General features: G+C 53.4%; 1 protein-coding gene across 1 annotated transcript in view; it reads left to right on the top strand.

The window, feature by feature from the left end:
* LOC128844484 (maestro heat-like repeat-containing protein family member 1) overlaps positions 1-20,638 on the top strand; it is a 35,500-nt gene that overhangs the window by 2,717 nt on the left and 12,145 nt on the right. The window contains exons 2-24 of the mRNA XM_054042248.1: positions 6,456-6,538; positions 7,677-7,757; positions 8,182-8,248; positions 8,385-8,498; positions 9,030-9,103; positions 9,397-9,519; positions 10,067-10,162; positions 11,441-11,591; positions 11,798-11,853; positions 12,582-12,723; positions 13,057-13,106; positions 13,441-13,548; positions 13,701-13,817; positions 14,025-14,150; positions 14,913-15,059; positions 16,250-16,369; positions 17,056-17,135; positions 17,621-17,759; positions 18,499-18,594; positions 19,091-19,195; positions 19,315-19,441; positions 19,848-19,946; positions 20,174-20,304. Of these exons, the coding sequence (XP_053898223.1) occupies positions 6,456-6,538; positions 7,677-7,757; positions 8,182-8,248; positions 8,385-8,498; positions 9,030-9,103; positions 9,397-9,519; positions 10,067-10,162; positions 11,441-11,591; positions 11,798-11,853; positions 12,582-12,723; positions 13,057-13,106; positions 13,441-13,548; positions 13,701-13,817; positions 14,025-14,150; positions 14,913-15,059; positions 16,250-16,369; positions 17,056-17,135; positions 17,621-17,759; positions 18,499-18,594; positions 19,091-19,195; positions 19,315-19,441; positions 19,848-19,946; positions 20,174-20,304 (2,432 nt within the window). The remainder of the gene's footprint in view (positions 1-6,455; positions 6,539-7,676; positions 7,758-8,181; positions 8,249-8,384; positions 8,499-9,029; positions 9,104-9,396; positions 9,520-10,066; positions 10,163-11,440; positions 11,592-11,797; positions 11,854-12,581; positions 12,724-13,056; positions 13,107-13,440; positions 13,549-13,700; positions 13,818-14,024; positions 14,151-14,912; positions 15,060-16,249; positions 16,370-17,055; positions 17,136-17,620; positions 17,760-18,498; positions 18,595-19,090; positions 19,196-19,314; positions 19,442-19,847; positions 19,947-20,173; positions 20,305-20,638) is intronic.

The following is a 20,638-nucleotide window of genomic DNA, read 5'->3' on the forward strand; positions in this document are numbered from 1 at the left end:
AGGCCAAAGTTGCTGTTCATCTGCACTGTCTTTTACAGAATCAACATAATCTTTAGTATCGGGGGCAGCCATGTTAGTCTGTATCCACAAAAACAACAAGGAGTCTGGTGACACCATAAAGACTAACAGATTTATTTAGGCATAAGCTTTCGTGGGTAAAAAAACACTTTTTCAGATGCACAGAGTGAAAATTACAGATGCAGGCATTATATAATGACACATAAACTAACATAATGTTTAGTTCTAGCTTGTGCAAACAGTATACTTCCCATGGGATCCTTCGGGGTGAACAGTGGTATATTAACACAGGGTGCTATATTAGAGAATCACAACAGTTATTATGAGAGTAAACGTCTCATTAGCCTCAAAATTCAGAAGGATGTCCACAACTTTAAACTAGCTTTGACGGGGACAGGTGAGCAAAGCCCACAGGTAAGTGGAGAACATGGAGACCTGGGAGATGGGTCGGAAATAGGAGGGAGCGTGGGCTATAATGGCAGAGAGAAAGGAGGGTCAGGGCAAAACTGGGAGGCAAGATCAAATCAGTATCTTAGATGCCTATATACAAATGCGAGAAGTATGGCTAACAAGCAGGAAGAACTGGAAGTGCTAATAAATAAATACAACTATGACATTGTTGGCATCACCGAAACTTGGTGGGATAATACACATGATTGGAATGTTGGTATGGATGGGTACAGCTTGCTCAGGAAGGATAGACAGGGGAAGGAAGGGGGAAAAGGGAGGAGGTGTTGCCTTGTATATTAAAAATGTACACACTTGGACTGAGGTGGAGACGGACATAGGAGACAGAAGTGTTGAGAGTCTCTGGGTTAGGCTAAAAGGGGTAAAAAACATGGGTGATGTCATCGTAGGGGTCTACTACCGGCCACCTAACCAGGTGGAAGAGGTGGATGTGGCTTTTTTTAAACAACTAACAAAATCATCCAAAGCCCAAGATCTTCAACTATCCAGATATATGTTGGGAAATTAACACAGCGGGGCACAGACTATCTAATAAGTTCTTGGACTGCATTGCAGTCAACTTTTTATTTTGGAAGGTTGAAAAAGCTACCGGGGGGAAGCTGTTCTAGATTTGATTTTAACAAATAGGGAGGAACTCCTTGAGAATTTGGAAGTGGAAGGTAGCTTGGGTGAAAGTGATCATGAAATCATAGAGTTCACAATTCAAAGGAAGGGTAGAAGGGACTACAGCAAAATAGAGACAATGGATTTCAGGAAGGCGGATTTTGGTAAGCTCAGAGAGCTGATAGGTAAGGTCCCATGGGAATCAAGACTGAGGAGAAAAATGACCGAGGAGAGTTGGCAGTTTTTCAAAGGGACACTATTAAGGGCCCAAAAGCAAGCTATTCCGCTGGGTAGGAAAGATAGAAAATGTGGCAAAAGACCACCTTGGCTTAACCACGAGATCTTGCATGATCTAAAAAATAAAAAGGAGTCATATAAAAAATGGAAGCTAGGACAAAGTACAAAGGATGAATATAGGCAAACAACACAGGAATGTAGGGGCAAGATTAGAAAGGCAAAGGCACAAAATGAGCTCAAACTAGCTACGGGAATAGAGGGAAACAAGAAGACTTTTTATCAATATATTAGAAGCAAGAGGAAGACCAAAGACAGGGGAGGAGAGAAACAGTGAGGAGGGAGAAACAGTAACAGGAAACTTGGAAATGGCAGAGATGCTTAATGACTTCTTTGTTTCGGTCTTCACCGAGAAGTCTGAAGGAATGCCTAACATAGTGAATGCTAATGGGAAGAGGGTAGATTTAGAAGATAAAATAAAAAAAGAACAAGTTAAAAATCTCTTAGAAAAGTTAGATGCCTGCAAGTCACCAGGGCCTGATGAAATGCATCCTAGAATACTCAAGGAGCTAATAGAGGAGGTATCTGAGCGTCTAGCTATTATCTTTGGAAAATCATGGGAGACAGGAGAGATTCCAGAAGACTGGAAAAGGGCAAACATAGTGCCCATCTACAAAAAGGGAAATAAAAACAACCCAGGAAACTACAGACCAGTTAGTTTAACTTCTGTGGAGTCACAGAATATCAGGGTTGGAAGGGACCTCAGGAGATCATCTAGTCCAACCCCCTGCTCAAAGGGGGACTACTCCCCAGACAGTTTTTTTTTTTAAACTCTAGTTCCCTAAATGGCCCCCTCAAGGATTAAACTCACAACTGTGGGTTTAGCAGGCCAATGCTCAAACCACTGAGGGAGGTATCCCTGTGCCAGGGAACATAATGGAGCAAGTAATTAAGGAAATCATCTGCAAACACTTGGAAGGTGGTAAGGTGATAGGGAATAGCCAGCATGGATTTATAAAGAACAAATCATTTCAAAGCAATCTGATAGCTTTCTTTGATAGGATGACGAGTCTTGTGAATAAGGGAGAAGCGGTGGATGTGGTATACCTAGACTTTAGTGAGGCATTTGATACGGTCTCGCATGATATTCTTATCGATAAACTAGGCAAATATAACTTAGATGGGGCTACTATAAGGTGGGGGTATAACTGGCTGGATAACCGTACTCAGAGGGTAGTTATTAATGATTCCCAATCCTGCTGGAAAGGTATAACGAGTGGGGTTCCGCAGGGGTCTGTTTTGAGACCGGCTCTGTTCAATATCTTCATCAACGACTTAGATATTGGCATAGAAAGTACGCTTATTAAGTTTGCAGATGATACCAAACTGGGAGGGATTGCAACTGCTTTGGAGGATAGGGTCAAAATTCAAAGTGATCTGGACAAGTTGGAGAAATGGTCTGAGGTAAACAGGATGAAGTTTAATAAAGACAAATGCAAAGTACTTCACTTAGGAAGGAACAATCAGTTTCATACATACAGAATGGGAAGAGACTGTCTAGGAAGGAGTATGGCAGAAAGGGATCTAGGGGCTATAGTGGACCACAAGCTAAATATGAGTCAACAATATGATGCTGTTGCAAAAAAACCAAACATGATTCTGGGATGCATTAATAGGTGTGTTGTGAGCAAGACACGAGAAGTCATTCTTCCGCTCTACTCTGTGCTGGTTAGGCCCCAATTGGAGTATTGTGTCCAGTTCTGGGCACCGCATTTCAAGAAAGATGTGGAGAAATTGGAGAGGGTCCAGAGAAGAGCAACAAGAATGATTAAAGGCCTAGAGAACATGACTTATGAAGGAAGGCTGAAAGAATTGGGTTTGTTTAGTTTGGAAAAGAGAAGACTGAGAGGGGACATGATAGCAGTCTTCAGGTATCTAAAAGGGTGTCATAAGGAGGTGGGAGAAAACTTGTTCATCTTAGCCTCTAAGGATAGAACAAGAAGTAATGGGCTTAAACTGCAGCAAGGGAGGTTTAGGTTGGACATTAGGAAAAAGTTCCGAACTGTCAGGGTGGTTAAACACTGGAATAAATTGCCAAGGGAGGCTGTGGAATCTCCATCTCTGGAGATATTTAAAAGTAGGTTAGATAAATGTCTATCAGGGATGATCTAGACAGTATTTGGTTCTGCCATGAGGGCAGGGGACTGGACTCGATGACCTCTCGAGGTCCCTTCCAGTCCTAGAGTCTGTGAATCTATGAAAAACTGCTTATTAACTCCTGTGCACGGTTGCAGCAATTAGCTAAGCAGTTGCAGTGACTGCTTGTGCAAACGATCATTGTGATCTGTAACTGGCTGACTGTGTGTCAAGCGACCATGGCTGTGGTTGGAACTGTGGGTGCTACTGAGCACACACGTTCCATTCCTGGAAACAGACACCAATGCATTTTTCGTCACTGAGATGCCCACGTTTTTCATATGTATATTACAAATGGCTTTGTGAGTCATGATCAGATTCTGTCTCAAGCACTGCTGGTTTGGTGGCTGTGCAGTGAGGTGGGCCAGAATAGGTAACTTCTTGGTCAGAACATACCTCATAAACTCAAATACCTCATGGAACCAAATGCTCTAGGTGATAGAGCCGCCTTGCTGAATCCCAAGGAAGAGGAGAGGTACCACAAAGATTTTATCCCCAAGGAAGGGGGATCCCACATTTCAGTGCTGCAGCTCTGTACATCTACCTCCATCCGAGCCTCGCAATGTCTCTGTCTCCTTGGGGTTCTCCATCTCATGTGTTACGTCCTTCTGGCTGAGGGGGACTCAATGGAATCCCCTTCAAAGCCCCTAGTCAAGCAGAGAGCCTCCCCATGTAAATGGAGGTTCCCCCCCACCTGGAGCAATTCCAGCCATCTTGGGAGCCGCAGACCAGCACAGAGAATTGAGCCTGGGTCTCATTCCACATGGCAATGCAGGGCACCGGGCACCAGAGCACTAGCTTGGCCTCCCAAGAGTGAGGTGTGAATGTTCTGAGGTCTGTGCAGTAGAAGAGAAACTCCTGTGATCTGTTTACATTGGTTCTTGTCTAGGAGTCAATATGGGGTTTTTGGACCGTCTCTGCCAAAGACTGATTCAGACTATTGGTGAGTAGGAATTCTGCCCAGAAGCGTCCCCCACGATACAGATTTACCCCAGTTCCTCTCTGATTCCTATTGCCCTTACATAGAATCAGTCACATGACACCTCACCCCACCACTGCCCTTCTGAATTACAGGATGGACACCTTTCCAAACGGACAGGACAAATCTGGACTCCAGCCAGCCAGGCCCCACTGACTCTTCTGTCCCAGGTAGGAGTCAACAGCCTTTCGCTGTGACAAATCACCACATGTCTATTTCTGTCCCATCAGGAAGTTCCATCCCAGTGCACACGGGATCATTCAGTGCCTCAGTTTCCCTAGCTTCATAATGGGGCTAGCAAGACTGACAATCTTCACTGGGGTCTGGAAGGTGTGGGTAATGTTTGTAAAGGGACTGGAAGAGGAAATGCCCGATCTCAATGTTAAGTAACATGACGCTGTCTGGGCAGTGATTGGTGGAAATCCCTCGCCAGGGGTTCCATAAGGTGCAGACAGTTCCCACACAGTTGTATGTCCCTGTCGCCCCCAGGGCATTCTATTAGTGACCATGATTGCAGGAAATTAACCCAGCATCTGCCTGTATCCACAGACACAGAGGAGCAGAAGGCGGCCCAAAAACAAGACCCGGCGCCACAAACCCTGGCTGCAGGAACGGGCAGCCACTGCAGCACTTTCTGTGCTGAACCTCCTGATCCAGGTAGGCCCATGCCCAGTATTGAGTGCCAGGAATAAAGCCGGGGAAAGTAGCCACAGTGACAGCCAAACCCCAGTGCTGAGAGGGCAAGAAGAGACTCCACCCAGGCTCTGTGCCCTGCTCTGCACATGCCCATAAGCCACTGCCCTCTGCTCCACCTTACACGCCAGCCTCCATGCCATCCCACGCTGGGCTAAAGCCCTGCTGCCACAGGGCAGCACTGGAATCATCACCGGGCAGCCTGGGTGCCAGTAAAGGGGGAACTGACCCACCAGGCAGCTCCCTCTACCAGCTCAGCTCCCCAGTGGCTCTTCATAAGAATATGAGAATGGCCATGCTGGGTCAGACCAATGGTCCATCTAGCCCGGTACCCTGTCTTCTGACAGTGGCCAATGCCAGGTGCTTCAGAGGAATGAACAGAACAGAGCAATTATCAAGGGATCCATCATCCCCTGTCATCCAGTTCCAACTTCTGGCCATCAGAGGTTTAGGGACACCCAGAGCATGGGATTGCATCCCTGACCATCTTGGCTAATAGCCATTAATGGACCTATCCTCCTTGAATGTATCTAGTTCTTTTTAAACCCAATTATACTTTTGGCCTTCATAACATCCCCTGGCAATGAGTTCCACAGGTTGATTGTGCATTGTGTGAAGAAATACTTCCCTTTGTTTGTTTTAAATCCACTGCCTATTAATTTCATTGGCTGACCCCTGGTTCATGTGTTCTGTCAAGGGGTAAATAACGCTTCCCTAGTCATTTTATGATATTATCGGTCTTATTATCTATCCCTTTCCTAATGATTCCCAACATTCTGTTAGCTCTTTGGACTGCCGCTGCACATTGAGTGGATGTTTACGGAGAGCTATCCACAATGACTCCAAGATCTCGTTCTTGAGTGGTAACAGCTAATTTAGACCCCGTCATTTTGTATGTGGGATTATGTTTTCCAATGTGCATTACTTTGCACTCATCGACACTGAATTTCATCTGCCATTTTGTTGCCCAGTCATCCAGTTTAGTGAGATCTCTTTGTAACTCTTTCCAGTCTACCTGGGACTTAACAATGGTGAGTAATTTTGTATCATCCACCTATTTTGCCACCTCATTATTTTACCCCTGAACAGCAAAGGCCTCAGTACAGATCTTTGGGGACCCCACTATTTACCTCTTTGTGAAAACCGAAAATGTATTCTTACCCTGTCTTTTAACCAGCTACAGTCCATGAGAGGACCTTCCCTCTAATCCCATGGCTGCTTACTTTGCTTAAGAGCAACCTTAGTTTCCTGCTGTTCATTTTAGGCACCAAGCAAAAGGCCTATTTGTCACCCGGGGGACAGCTCGCCCCAATCAGCGAGGAGGAGGAAACGCCAAGGAAGACCAGCGTGAGTGAGGAGAGAGCGGGAAATCCACAGCACACTGGGGAAGTGCCCATGGCACAGATGGTACAAGATTCCCTCCATCACCAACTCAGCCTGGACTCCCGCCCCTACTGCCTTTCCCATGACACACTGACCCCTCTAAGGCTCTGACCCCCTTTCCTCATCTCTTGCTCCCAGATTCACTGCCATTCTCTGGCCCTAGAGAACATGCTCTGACCCCCCCTTGCCAGGGCAGGTGTTGCAGACGGGAGGAGAGAGGCGACTCCATTGCCAGCACCTGGCTCTGGTTTCTTTCTTCTTTGCTGGCTGGTCAGCAATGGGCTGCATTAGGGAACCAGGGAGAGAAATAATCCTGAGCTTCACCTCTCCCTAGAGTGTCCGCGCACTCACCTCTCCCTGGGCCCGGGGCAGGGTTAGCTGTTAGCCCAGCTATACCTGTGGAGAGCAAGGCTCCGGGAGGGGAAGTGGCTGGCCCAAGGCCAGAAAGCAGGAGTGTACATCCCTGGTACACTCTGGAAGTGACCATTGTAGGAGGTGAGCAGGCAGAGACAATGGGCCAGATCCTTGGCCCCTGGTAAGGCCGCATGAAGGGACATTAAGCTCTCCCTTCCAAGCTCCCGCGTGGTTTCCTCAGCCCAGCACGGGGGCAGGGAGGAGCCCTTGGATGTTGTCTCCCCATCCCTGACCTGTCTGCGTGGGTCTCTAGACTGTCAGCCCTTCAGGACAGACATTGTCTCTGTCTGCGTTGTGCTGCACCCAGTGCAACAGGGCCTGATCCTGACTGGAGCCTCTGGGCGCTGCCATAACATCAGTAGTGATAAGTAATCAGGGCAGGCCCCGCTCTTCCAAACCGCGCCCCGCCATCCCTGCCATCCTCTCAGCACACACCATCCCAGCTGGCGCCAGGTACAACTATCCTGTTGAACCAACCCTAAGTGATACTAGGCTAGTGCAAACCAAGGGGTCAAATGCCCCTCCCAGAGAAGGGAGAGTCCGGCACCAGCTGGAAGCTGCTCTCCACCAGGCCATAACTTTATTCCTTCCAAGTCTGGGTAGTGGTAACCCAGCTGCTGATGGAGACTCTACCCATTGGGGCTTGTCTGCCTGACACGTCATGCCCTGCGTCTTTTCTCTTGCACAGGGCCTTGCTTGTGTGAGGGACATGGATGAGGCTGCCCTGAGGAAGGACATTGGCACCCTCTTCCCAGCACTCCACTCCATGGTAAGAGATGCTGGGATCACTCAGGCAAAATCCCGGGGCCTGTTGCCTTAAACTGGGTAGGCTGTGGGAAGAGCTGTCCCTGCCTCATCCTGTTCCCATCGGGGGATGGATCCTAGAGAACTCTCCTTTGGTTTCTTTTCCTCCCACTCACCCCACCCCCTTTGACCGGGAACATCAGCATCCCGCACCTTGTTCCAACGCTCCACATCTTCGGTTCCTGACCCGTCAAACTCTGCTCCTACATGAGCCATGGCCCCCGAAGCCTCGGCGTCACTTATAGACTGATCCAGCTTGCTGGCCTGTTCTTTAGATGGGAATTAGAATCTGCCTCTCCACCCTCACCCCTTCACTCTGCCATCCGAAGGCTGGACCTGAGAGACACTTGATCTAGTTTGCCTTTGCTGGTGTTGCTTTCTTCCCCTAGGTGTGTCATCTCCCCAGAGAGGCCCTGGAGGAGCGGAGAGAGGCCCTGGACTCTCTGATCCATCTGGGTAAGAAACCCATTCACCTTTCCCAGAGAAGGAGATTTCCCAGAGCCTGCGGAATTTCAGAGCCCAGGCATAGAACTATATTCCCTTCCCCTTTATGATTCACTCACCCCAGTCTGATTCACTCCTCTTCCTGCAGCTCGCTTGTTCCTGGTGGAGCTGCTAGTGTTCCTGTTCAGGAGGCTGAACAAGGACGAGGAAGAGGAGACCTGTGCCAGTCTCTTCATTCTGGACCGGATAGTCCAGTCCAACAGTAAGTGACCCCACAGCGAGGCCTTGTCTTTTGATGTCTTATGGCCTCTTGTGCAATTAGCAGCGCTTAGCACTGGGCCTCATTGGGGTCATTTATACCTGTCTGCAGTAGATAATCCAAGTCCTGCAGCCAGGGCCGTAGCAACAAAGAACGTGGCCCCCTCCAAACGGTGGCCTCCTCCGAACATATGTCCGGGCGGAGCCCCTTACAATGCAGAAACTGGAATGTGGTATTTATTTTGCCACTTTTAGGGGCCCCCTTCCTTGCGGGGCCCCCTCCGGTCAGAGGGTACGGAGAGCACTCGCTACACCTCTGCTTGCAGCCCCTCAGCCGATGCTGCGGCAATGAGTGTGGACAGTCACTGCTGGAACTGCAAGCGTGGGCAGATGCAGCTGGTTACCCATGGGGGTAACCTGCCAGGAGGGTCATGTAGGGACATTGAGGTTGCTCTAAGGTTCCTGAGATCTCAGGTCCCTGCACACCCCAGTTTAACATCAACCCTGCCGAGCCGTGTGTCTGTGTCTCTTACAGTTTCCGAAATGACGCACAATACCGAGAAGCTGTTCATAGCCCTGGGGCCACTCCTGCAGAGCACAAGCATACGGGTGAGTCTGGAACCATGGCCAACGCGGCCAAAGCTAGTGAATGTCTGCCTGCCAGTGCAGAGCCTGCCGGGACCCTGTGCATCGAAACACATGACGCATCAGTGCTCCAAAGTGTAGGGCAGAAGGTGGGGGAGAGAATCCCTGCAGGGCTCCGGCTGCATTGTCATCTCTGGGCTGCCTAGCAGTATTTCACCAAACCCCCCGCTGAGAAAGGATCCCAGCCTGGATTGGGAGGGGACAAGGTCCCTCCACACTGTGTGCAAATCATTTCTGTTTCTCTCTGGGTCTGGCAGGTCAGAGAAGCCCTTGCTTATTTTATAAGGACAATGGGGGCGCATGGGCTCTTGGAGAAATCTGCTTCAAGACCCTTAATTGACTTCTTGGTGCATCAGTGCACCCTGACCCTCGACAGCACGGTAAGAATCCGCAGAGACCTTGGTGACGGGAGTCCGTGAACAGGGCAGAACATGGGGTCAAGGGATAGGGAATGGGGGCAGCTGCAGATGGGGATGGGCAGGCGATGGGCAGCAAATAGGACTTGGGAAGCAGATGAAACTGGGGACGGCACCCTCCGTCTACTGATGGAAAATGATGACAAATAGAAGACAGTGTTTTTTCCTCCCAGCCCATTCTCTCTGATCCCTCTCCCAGCTGCCATCCGGGCTCTGTCCCTCGCGCAGGGAGGGCAGGACCCCTGGCTTCCTCCTTCTCTCGCCTCACTGTGATCATCCACCTTAGGAGACTAAGCCATGATGGATCTGGTTTTCACCAGGCAGAGGGGTGGAGCCTAGAACTGGCTCCACACAGACCCTGGGCTGGTTATGGCACAGTCACAGACAGGGTTGTGCCTTTTCTCTTCAAGCCCCTTTTTCACCCCCTGCCATGCCCACTAGAGTTACCGTGCCACGAAGCTCTCCACCGAATCTAAATCTCCCTGGTGTCTCCCTTACTTCTCACCATCAGGAGGAAGCAGACGGGAGGCGCACTATGGAGCTCGAGGTCCGCCAGCTCTGCTCCAGCACCCTGCAGTCCCTGGCTGACTCTCCCAGAATGGCCAATGTAAGTGACCCTGCCCCTCTCCATTGGACACAGGCCTCTCTGGGTCTGAGCTTTTCGATGAGACAGGCCCCAACCAGACTTATTTATCTGAGCCTCCCCGCTCCAGAACATCATGGGGTTGGGTAAAATGGACCCCGGATCCGAGCCAGACCTGGGTCTTTGGAACAGGGAACACTCACCGGCTGAGTGCCCCTGCACGCCAGCGTTTGGTGTCACATGGGCTCTTCCGCTCGAGTCATGCTGGTTCTGCAGCTTCCATAGCTCAGTCTCTCTTCATTGGTCCTTCTGTTAACTTTTCCCTGGCTGTTACAGGCTGTGGTCTATACAGCCCATCACATTCTTGTTTTGCAAAAGCCAACCCTAGCCCAGGAGTTCCTGCCTCTCACCCACACTACCCTGGTGCCTACGGGAGAGTCCACTGAGCTGGGAGACACAACATCCAAATCTCATCTCTGCTGACTATTGCTTAGGTTTCCACACACTGCACAGACCTGATTACTGACCCAGGCATCAGAACGCAAGCCTAAGCAGTCAAGTATTAGCCAGCCCCCTCCACACACTGAACAAAATAACAGCGAGGTTGCGCATGGTCACTTCAGGCAGAGCTGAGACTAGAAGCCACATTTCTAATAAGGCAGACCCAAGTATTGTGCACTCAGCTACACTGTCTTTCAGATTGAGCATGCCCAATACACGTGCTTTAGTTACTACAGGTGGGGATAGACTCCCGGGGATTCCTGATCTCCACTCTTCTATACAGTCTAGCAAAGAGTTGTGTAACCCTCTGGCACAGTGTGTGTTAAGTCCCCCTCTTGTCCACACAGCAGACAGCAAGTGCGTCTGTGCTTCAAGTGGCGCAGGTCTGTGTGGGGATGTGAAGGTCAGAGCTCAAACCTCCCTGAGCGCCTGTCATGGTTTCACTTGATAGTATTGGGTTTCCTAGTCTCCTCTTTATTTATCAAGCTGGTGTATTGCGTTCCTGCCGTGAGAACACAGCCTTTCCCAGTTGGACTGGAGTTAGGAAATACTGTGCTGTCAATGACGATGCTACACTCAACAAAAGGCGGGGGGTCAGTCATGTGTCACTTGATTTGGTGCTGGAGGCAGACACTGATAGGTGTGAAGGGGGAGGGGGTGGGGATCGCTGCATGGTTCAGGCTGGGTAGAGAGGTCTGGCTGGCGGTGGCGAGGCCAGGGGTCCGGTCTAGTGTAGGAAAGAGAGAGCTGGTGCAGGAAGAGGATATTTCCCTACTGAGATGGCTTTTCTCTGCTCTGCAGGTTTTATGGCCTGGGCTGCTCCTTCAACTGAGCCCAGCAGCCCATGGGCCAGCCCTGCCTCTCCTCCTGCAGACCTCGGTCGGGGTGGTAAAGAGGATGCAGGAGGAAGGCAGGCTGCCCTTGGCCAGCAGGTGCGGCAAGGCGAACAGAGGTGAGTCCCAGTATTTTATCCACCCGCTCTTAGTCCTTCTGTAGCGAGAGGCGTCTGCCCCCAGGTGGGGTGGGGATCAGCTCTTGGCTCTGGTTCCGGCTCACTGCAAGGACACAGCCAGCCGTCAAGGGCGCAGGCCGAGCTCAGAGACGAATGCAAAAGATCCCTCCAGAGCCTGATGGGATGCCCCCCCTTTCTGTTCACAGGGTGTCGGTCAAGCCCCAAGTCCACTCTACCCCAGGAGCTGCTGGCTCGGCTGCTGGTGAGTAACCCGCAGCCAGGAGGTTCCTTATGCTCAGTGGGAAGGAGCCGCTCCCGGAGCTGGCATGCAGTGTGTGGTGGCTCTTCTCCCCGCAGCCCCCAGAGGAGCTGGCTCGTCACATTCCTCTCGTTCATTGCACATCGACCCAGCGCCTCTCTCGGCATTTAACAGAACCAGCGAGCTCTCTGAGCCAGCCACCTTCCTGGCTCCCCTGATCCTGAAGCTGGACCGGGTCCCCCAGCACCAGTTAGTGCAGCCCTCGGACGGCTCCAATAGAAGCCAGCTGGAATGAGCCCTTAGGGACTGTTGTGCAGGCCCCCTCCTGCCCCCTGGCCTCCAGCATCCTCCCTTACCAAGGGGCAGCTGGGGATTCCCTTTATGGCCCAGCTGCCTCTTTCGGGCTGCTTCAAGCTCCCCTTGTGCTGCTCTAACCTAGGCCAAGGATCTGACCCAGCAGCTGCCTGACGGCCTCTGGATAATCCTGTCTCCTTTCATCTGAGCTAGAGCCAGCCCAGGAGTGAGAGGATGGAAGGAGCCAATAGCTGGTCCATGGAGTGTCCCTGATCAACTGAAATATCCATCTCAATCCTGTCCTGGTTGTCAGCTCCACCTCCCTGCTGTCTCCTTCCCTCCATCACTGAGCTCTCCCCCTGCACCTGTAGGGAGCTCCCTTCTCACACTGCCTCACAAGGGAGGGGTACAGCCACCTCTGCCTCTTTGTCCGCCAGGTGCTCGGTGCGTCTTCGTTTATGACGGTGCAGGTCAGAAGGGCAGCCATGTTCCTCCTCTTCCAGCTGATGAGCATGTTCCAGGCCGGGTCGGGCCGGTTCTGGAATAACTACAAGACGGAAATGCTCCTCTACGTGGAAGGTGAGGAGGGAGTGTCTCCCCTTGCAGGAGCAAAGGGAGGGGACACCGTGATGCTGGGCTCAGAGAGGGAGAGGCCAGGGCCTCCCTCTGAATCCAGTATAATATGATGCTGTGACCTTGGAATCCGAGAGGATCCCGTCAGGATCATATCCCTTGGTTCATCTAGCCCAGCCCCCCATGTCCATCAGCAATTTGCAAAGAGCCATGAGTCCCCTCGGGGCCCGTGAGTCGGCAGCTCCTCCCCACCCCCTGCCAAACAAGAGCCAAGTTGAAGGCTGCTCCTCAGTAGAAGGGTCTAAACACAAAGGAAACTGACCTGCCCATCTCTTCCAGATCACAAGACCTGCTTCTGCCAGAGGGAGTGGGAGCAGCAGCTGCTGCAGGTAAGGGTCAGAGAAATGGAGGGCTGGAAAGGAACTCAAGAGGTCATCTAGTCCAGCCCCCCCCCCACACACACACACTGAGGCAGGATTAAGAGGCCCCTCAGCAGCACTACATTGTGGGACAGAGGAAGCGGCTGAGTCCAGCAGATGCAATTGGAGAAGCACCAGGGGCAGCTCACAAGGATTCACAAGCATTAGGAGGGACGTAGGGGGTGACAGTGCACACTCCCTCTTCCCCTCCCCTCCCAGCTGTGGTGGGTTCCTGGCTGGAGCTATTGAAAGGACCAGTTTCTTGGCCCCTCTCGGTTCTAACTGGCTCTTCTTTCCCTGGCAGTTCCTGGAAGACCTTCTCTTTTTCATCTCGGACCACACCTGGCTGGGTTGTTTCATCACTAGTATCAGGCGCCAGCTGGCCTACGGTGATAAGCGGCCCGGTGACAAGGTCAGTGACCTGGAAGGAATTGGGGTTCAGTGCCTAGTTCAGAACAGCAGTCGCTAACCTGGGGCAGCTTGGGGTCAGTGAAACAGACAACTATACCCAGTGGGCTCTGTGCATGCCCCAATGCATCCAGCATGATGGTGTCTCTTTCACAGAGCTTTCTCTACCAGTGCTGGGGCACCGTGATGATGTTTTTTCCAGCAGAGAGCATCAAGCCCCAGCTATGGCTTCTGGTGGAGATGGTGGATTTCCGAGAAGAAGAGGAAAGAGAGGTGAGGTCTTTGCTCCTCCACTGTCAAGTGATCCCTCATTCTTTGTCAATCCCCTGATGCTACATGTGTATGTTCTGCCTTGGACAAGGTCCAGTGGATTGAAAAGATCTTCCTTATACCCATGCCCATGGCAATGACTTTGAGAGCCCATCTTGGCCCCTTGGCTTGTTGCTCAGCATTCCCAACCTCTATCTTTCTGTCTCTCAGGGATTCGCCCGAGCGCTTGGGCTGTGTGCCAGGCAACAGCTAGACGAGATTTTCGCCATCCTGGAGCACTGGGAAGAGTTTGTCAGCAGGGTGCAGCTCCAGCCTTCTGCCGGTGGCTCTCTGGAGGTACGGTCCCACCTAGCATCTCTGTTCTTTCATCCATCCCTTCACCAGCCTTTGCAGGTAAAGGGACCTGCCAGGGGGGACCCTGCTTCCCAGAAGCCTGTTCAGTGAAGAGCTGAATTTCCAAGCAGTGGCTCAGCCTCCGTGCAGGGAGCCCTTTCCTTACTCCTCCGTGGAGTTGCAATCACAGCACAATGGGATGGATCCAGGGGTGAAGGTGGGTCCTGTTGTCTAAGCTCTCCAGGGTATCTCCTGGGGAGCTCAGACATGCTCCGTGCAGCCCCATAAACAAGGCTCAGAGAGGGCCCAAAAGACACTGCCAAGCCATCAGCTCCCGCTGACACATTTCTCAGCAGAACAGACCCTTGGTCTTCCCCTGAACTGGGCTATTTCACAGACCTTCCTGGCAGACTCACCAGGGCTGGCATGTCTGACATTAACCTGCATCGCCCCTTCCCCCGCACCACCACCACCACCTTCCCAGTAACTCTCTGGGCCAGTGCAATCCACTGTAGTCCCAGTGACATCTCTGGAGCTAGGCTGAATTAAAGCAGCTGCTAGTGCGTCCCCTTCGGCTGCCGGGTCACCTCAACCACCCAATCCTGGGGAGCTGGGAAGGGCCTCGGAGTCCAGGCAATTCAGCTCAGCAGAGTAGCCTTTGGTTGCTAAGCCGGCTGGGTGAAAAATCCTCCCCTGGCCCCATTTGTAAGTTAGGAGCAGCTGGAGGCCATCCCTTCTCCTCACTCTTTCCTTTACAATTCTCAGGAGCCAGCTTCCATCGAGCAGCTGAGAAGCCTCCTGCTCCTCACCTATGGGCACGTGGTCCACTCAGGCTCCACGGACCTCATCCTGGAGACCATAGGCTTCAATATCCTGGCTCCCATGCGACAACATTATTTTCTGAGCCCACACGTAAGTCAGAGCCCTCCCCTGACCGCCCACACAGCACCTACCCGGGCTATGCACAGCAGCACAGAGCTATGTCTTTGCATAAACTCAGCTCAGAGGGCTGGCCCTTTGCCCCAGGAGGGACAGGAGACATGGGAACAGCACCATTCTCTGTGACTGCCCCATCTCAATTAGCTTCTCTGATTCCAGGCCCAGGGAAGCTAATGGAAGGACTCCCATCTGGGCCTTGTTAGAGTGTAACTGAGCATCACTTGGTGCTATTGTCCCAGAGACGACTGTACCCTGTTTGGTACCTCTAGGCTTGTGCTGCACTCACGGATCAGAAGATAAAGATTTAGGGCCTTTTTCCCCACACACTGCCGTCAATGGTGTAGCTGGACACAAAAGGCGCACAGGGGGATTCAGGCCCCTAGCCCGGTTGACAGGCTCTGGTGCTGAAGGGGGATTTTTGAGATAACTCTAGGTTGTTTTCTTGCCATCGGAGGTTTGAGGCCGACGTTCAGTCCTACGCTGGTTACGATGCCCCTATGCGTGTCCCAGCGAAAAGGAGAGGGGATGCTACTTTGGTTTAACTGAATGTTCTCTTTGGAGAGCGGATGCCTTGGTAGGGAGAGCCCAGCCAACTGCAGAGAGCAGCAGATTCCTGTCCCAGATCGGCCAATTACGACCTGATTGTCAGGGGAGCTGAGCAGTCCCAGGGCCCACTGACAGCTCTGGGAACTGCAAGTGCTCAGCACCTCTGGGAATCAGCCCATTCCTTGCATTCATCTCCAGAGATATTCCCCTAGGCCAGGGGTTCTCAAACTGGGGGTCGGGAATCCTCCGGGGGTCACGAGGTCATTACATGGGGGGGGTCGCGAGTTGTTAACCTCCACCCCAAACCCCACTTGCCTCCAGCACTTATAATGGTGTTAAATATATTAGAGAGGGTGTTTAATTTATTAGGGGGGTCACACCCAGAGGCTTGCTGTGTGAAAGGGGTCATCAGTAAAAATAGTTGGAGACCCACAGCCCTAGGGAATGCAAAGATGTTCCACTCGGCAAGCCAGGTCCTTTCCCTTAGGGCGTGAGGGCAATCCCGCCTAGGACAGCAGCTCCCTTGTAGAGACTCGCCCTGTAGCCTTGTGTCTCAGCTCTCTATTGCCTGTGGCTGTTTCCTCATTGTTCTCTCCCCCTCCTGCCTGTGAGCCCAGGACCCACTGGTGAGATCTGCTTTCCTGAGAAGCCTCGCGCTGGTGGGTGAAGCTGTCACCCAAGTGAGCAGGATTCCCTTGGTGAGCCAGGACACATACACCGTGCTGTCCCCCCTGCTGGTGAGTGAGCACGCTTGGGTCCTGGGAGGGGTCCCTAGGGCAGATGCACGTGCCACAGTCTCTAGCGTTTAAAGGCCATGTGCTGTGTTTGCGACCCAGTGCCCAGGGTTCTACATTGTGCACTGCAAACCCAGTGCTGCTGCCAGATTCTTCTGGTGCGATTCCAGCCCAAGGAATTCAATGACACTATTTTCCATTAGCGGATTCATGCTGCTTACACCTGGGACCATTCCCCATCCCACTTCTCAGGGATCTGCCTGGCAGCCAGAAAGCGCCCTGGGGATTAACTCCAAGGGTTTTCACTCCGGGACATGATCCTGAGGAGTTAAGAGGCGCAGCCCTCCCTTGGTTTGCAGGAAAATATTTGACCTCAGCTGTTCAGGACTCTAATGCTCCCCGTCACAAAATCGCCTCTGCCCAGATCCCCCTTCCCTGCTCCGTGGCAGATGCTGAAGTTTCCAGATGTGCCGTCAGGAATGGCGAAATAGGGACTCTGGTGAATGTCTCCTGCATTCTGGCCACATGGCCGCTCCCAGGCCATCTTCCCAGCTCCGTGCCCCAGTGCACTGCACGCTGGGGCTGAGGGTCGGTGGGGGCGTCAAACTGCGTTTGGAGATTCCACGTCTTGCTGAGGAACCGGGCTCCCCCAAATTCTTTTGCCTTTGACTCTCTGCTTTGTGCTGCAGGAGATGCTCAGAGGCAAGGACCGGGCCCGGCTGCAGAGCCCTGATCACCAGCATGCCCTGCTGGCCATCTCATACATAGGGTACGTCCATGGGGCCTGACTCAGCTGCGGAGCCCAGCAGCCGGGGAGGGGCAGATGGAGGGAGAGGAAGTGGGGGAGGGACGAGCTGCAATAAGAACTGGAGGATGTTTCTCCCTGGTGGCTCACTAATGGGCCACACCCTCCTCGGCCTCCGGGTCTCTTTATCCAGCCCCCATCTCTGCGTCTTGCCTGGTAAGAGGGAGCCCCTCCTGTCAGCATGAAGTGCTGTGAATGGGTGCAGCCGCAGAGCAGGGCCCAGGATCAGCCCCGGAGAGCAGCTTCCCCAGCAGAGCCCCTGCCGGGCCTAGGGGGCAAAGGCATCTCCAGACAGGACCATTCCCTAGGCGGTGGCTCTGCTGGAGATGCCCCCTGGAGCTCTGCTGCTAAGGGAGGGAGCTGTCCCTCGAGCCATCAAACTCAACCTGACTCATGCCAGGACCTGTCTCCGGTCTAATGGCCCCATCTGCTCCGTTCCTTCCAATCAGGAAATTTGAGCCTCGCCTGTCTAAGGAACAGGAGGCTGAGACCATCGGGACTTGTATCGCCAGCGCCATGATTCAGCGCCCAGCCCTGGCGAAGCTGAGAGGGACTGAGGTGGCAAAAAGCGCCGCTATCCGGGCAGAGGTTAGTGAGGCATGGAGAAAGCTGCAGCTTCCACCTGCCTCCTTGGCTGGGAAACTCAGCCACCCCCCTGCTGAGTAGCTGGACCCTGGCCCGATGCAGAGAGCTGCGTGTCCAGCCGAATCCAGCCCCTCGGTTTATTTTCCAAAGGGCTGGTGACAAGTGGCTACGCAGTTAACTCTGCAGTGGGGTTGGCAGGGAGAACAGCTGTAGAGGTGAGTGTCTGTGAGACTGTATAGAATTACCCTGGATTCTTGGCACAGGAAGCTAGAAGCTACCCCCGTTTACACCAGCTGAGGCTCTGGCCCAGAGCGTTAAATAGCATTTGGTGCAGAGGGAGCAAAGCATAGATTCGGGACAGCCACACGGCCAGGCCATGACTCGCCCTGCCACAGAAACAGAGCTTGGCTGGAGCGGGATGAACAGCTCAGCCCTTGGGGAGCCAGCGGGGTGTTGGGAGGCAGCTGGGGCCCCTCCAGAGCGGGAGGGAGGAGGCCTTCCCTCCAGAGCCCAGCTCAGTACATGTGTTGGGGAGCCCAGGTGGGAGGAAGGATTCTTTGGGGAAGGGCAGCCCGTGGTCCAGGTGAGACCCATGTCTATGTGCAGGGGGATCAGTATCACCTGGGTAAAGGGACCCTGAATACCAACAGCACCTGGCTCCAGACGGGGGGATTCACTCGTCCCCCTGCCTCGTGCACCCCACCTCCCTTGTTATTTACTTCCCTGCTTCTCTCTGCTCCAGTCTCTCCAAGAACTGCCCTGGGAGGGCCTGGATCTTGTGCTGCAGACATTCCTGGAGCAGCACCTGACCCCCACCACGCTACTGCATCTCTTTCTGGTATGATAGGGAGGGGGGAGGGGCCCATTCGCACTGGCCATCTGGGGATTGGCCGGCTGGTCAGGTTCTAGCCGAACCACAAGAGGGAAGGCTCCAGTTGATCCCGAGGGGGTTGAGCAGGCCTCCCAGCTGCTATGAACTAGCCAGTCCCCCGGGGGCATACACCCAACCCTGGGATCCAGCAAGACAATCCTAGTCCTGCTCCAGGGGTGTCACTTTGGCCTCCTACATTTGGCCTGGAGCCCCTGTTCCCCTGAAGGAAACAGCCCCGAGACCCTACAGGATCAATGGGGAGAATCCTCAAAGCGCTGAGCCCAAGACCCTCAGACCTGTGCCAACGCCCCCCAGACAGGAGAGGAGCGCTGAGTTCCAGTGTCCGGAAGCGGAGGAGAAGAGGTTAAATGCTCCATGTCCTCTCCCTGCTGGGGCGGGAAGCAGGTTCTGGAGGTCGCCTCGGCATTGCTGCCGCTCACACGACTTTCTCCCTGCTCCCCAGCACTTGCAGCCATGGATCTGCTCTCCCCGGGCCCAGGAGAGGAGCCGAGCTGTGAGAGCCAGCGCCCGGCTCTTCATGTTCTACCGCTTCAAAGCCATCAACGAGGTGAGCAGCGCAGACCCTGCTGTCCCCCGCCCCCAGCACTCACGGGAAGTGGGGGGAATACAGACAGAGCTGGGCTCGTCCCGACCTATGCCCTCAATTTCTGTTTGGTGGCCCATTAGGACCTGAAACCCATGGTAGAGCAGGGCTACATGGCCGGGCTGCTGACAAGCCAGGCCTTCGATGCTCAGGAGGCCACCAGATACTGGGCATCTCAGGCTCTCTACTGGCTCTTCACGCCTTGCAAAGGTAAGATAGAGCGGAAGCAGTCGCCACTTCTCAGCCTTCACAGCCCCGGCCGTTACCTAGCGAGCAGGGCTGCAGAGAGAACATGGCGCCTTCATCGTAGCCCTGACCAGAGGGACACAGAGCAGAAGTGGGTTGGTACCTCCCGGGCTGACCTGGCATCTGCCCTTCACCAGGTGCCTGGGACCATCTGGGACCTCCCCTGATCCCACCCCAGCCCCAACACACCTTCTACATCAGGGTGAAGAGTGGGCAGTTGACCCAGAAGCCAGCTGAGAGCTCACCCTAGCTGGTTGTTCCCAGCTGCGGCTGGAGTCTGGCTCTTTGGCACCTCTGATCTGGCTCGAAGGGGAGGGGGAAGAATCCGGCCCTGAGAGCTCTGCCTGAGCACTGCTGGTTTCTTGTGCAGCTGTCGTGTACACCAAGACAGGGGCAGTGGTGAGCGTGCTGAGCAAGACGCAGAAGGATGCCAGCTGCAGAGAGAACCCTGTCCATGTTGCTATGGTGAGTAAAAGACTGTGGCTGGAGAGACAGACACACACATGGGAAAGGGGGGTTATTGGCTCCTTCCCTCGATGAGGAGCCGGCAGATGGAAATTCCTGGGTATGGGCTCCAGTGCCCACTGTGCCCTGGGCACAGGCTGCCAGTGCCTCTGTCCCCGTTCCCCGAAGAGCAAACCCACCTCCCCGGGCCGGGGCTCGCTGCTCACACTCGGCCTGTGCCTTTCCCTGCAGCTCATCGCGAAGCACCTGCAGTCAGCTTCACCCTGCTGGTGGGCCTTCTGGAGAAGGAGGAGTGTGCAGACCAGCTGGCGGGCGTCATGGAGGCGGTGCTGAGAGAGCAAGAATCAGAGCTGCAGGGCCAAGTAATGGCTGGGCATTGGAGGCACCATGCTGACATCTCGGGTAGCTCCATCTTGCCCCGTGCCTAGAATTCCTGGGGCACGAGGGAGGATGTGGAGGGGAGACATCCCTTCTCACCATCATTGATCAATGGGACCCATCCATGCCCTGTCTGCAAGGGGGCCGCTGGGCACGGCCCTGTAATGGTTTTCAGGCTTTGATCCCAGGAGTCTGGCTTGCCCAGCTCACTCCCTGGGAAATGTGCCCTATCTCCAGACCCATTCCCCAGCTGGAGGAACAGAGACTGCGGTGGGGTCCCCCGTGTCCACTGACTCTTTGCCCAGTGGGCATGGATTG

Source organism: Malaclemys terrapin, chromosome 10, assembly GCF_027887155.1.
Source record: "Malaclemys terrapin pileata isolate rMalTer1 chromosome 10, rMalTer1.hap1, whole genome shotgun sequence".
In the NCBI taxonomy this organism is placed as follows: domain Eukaryota; kingdom Metazoa; phylum Chordata; order Testudines; family Emydidae; genus Malaclemys; species Malaclemys terrapin.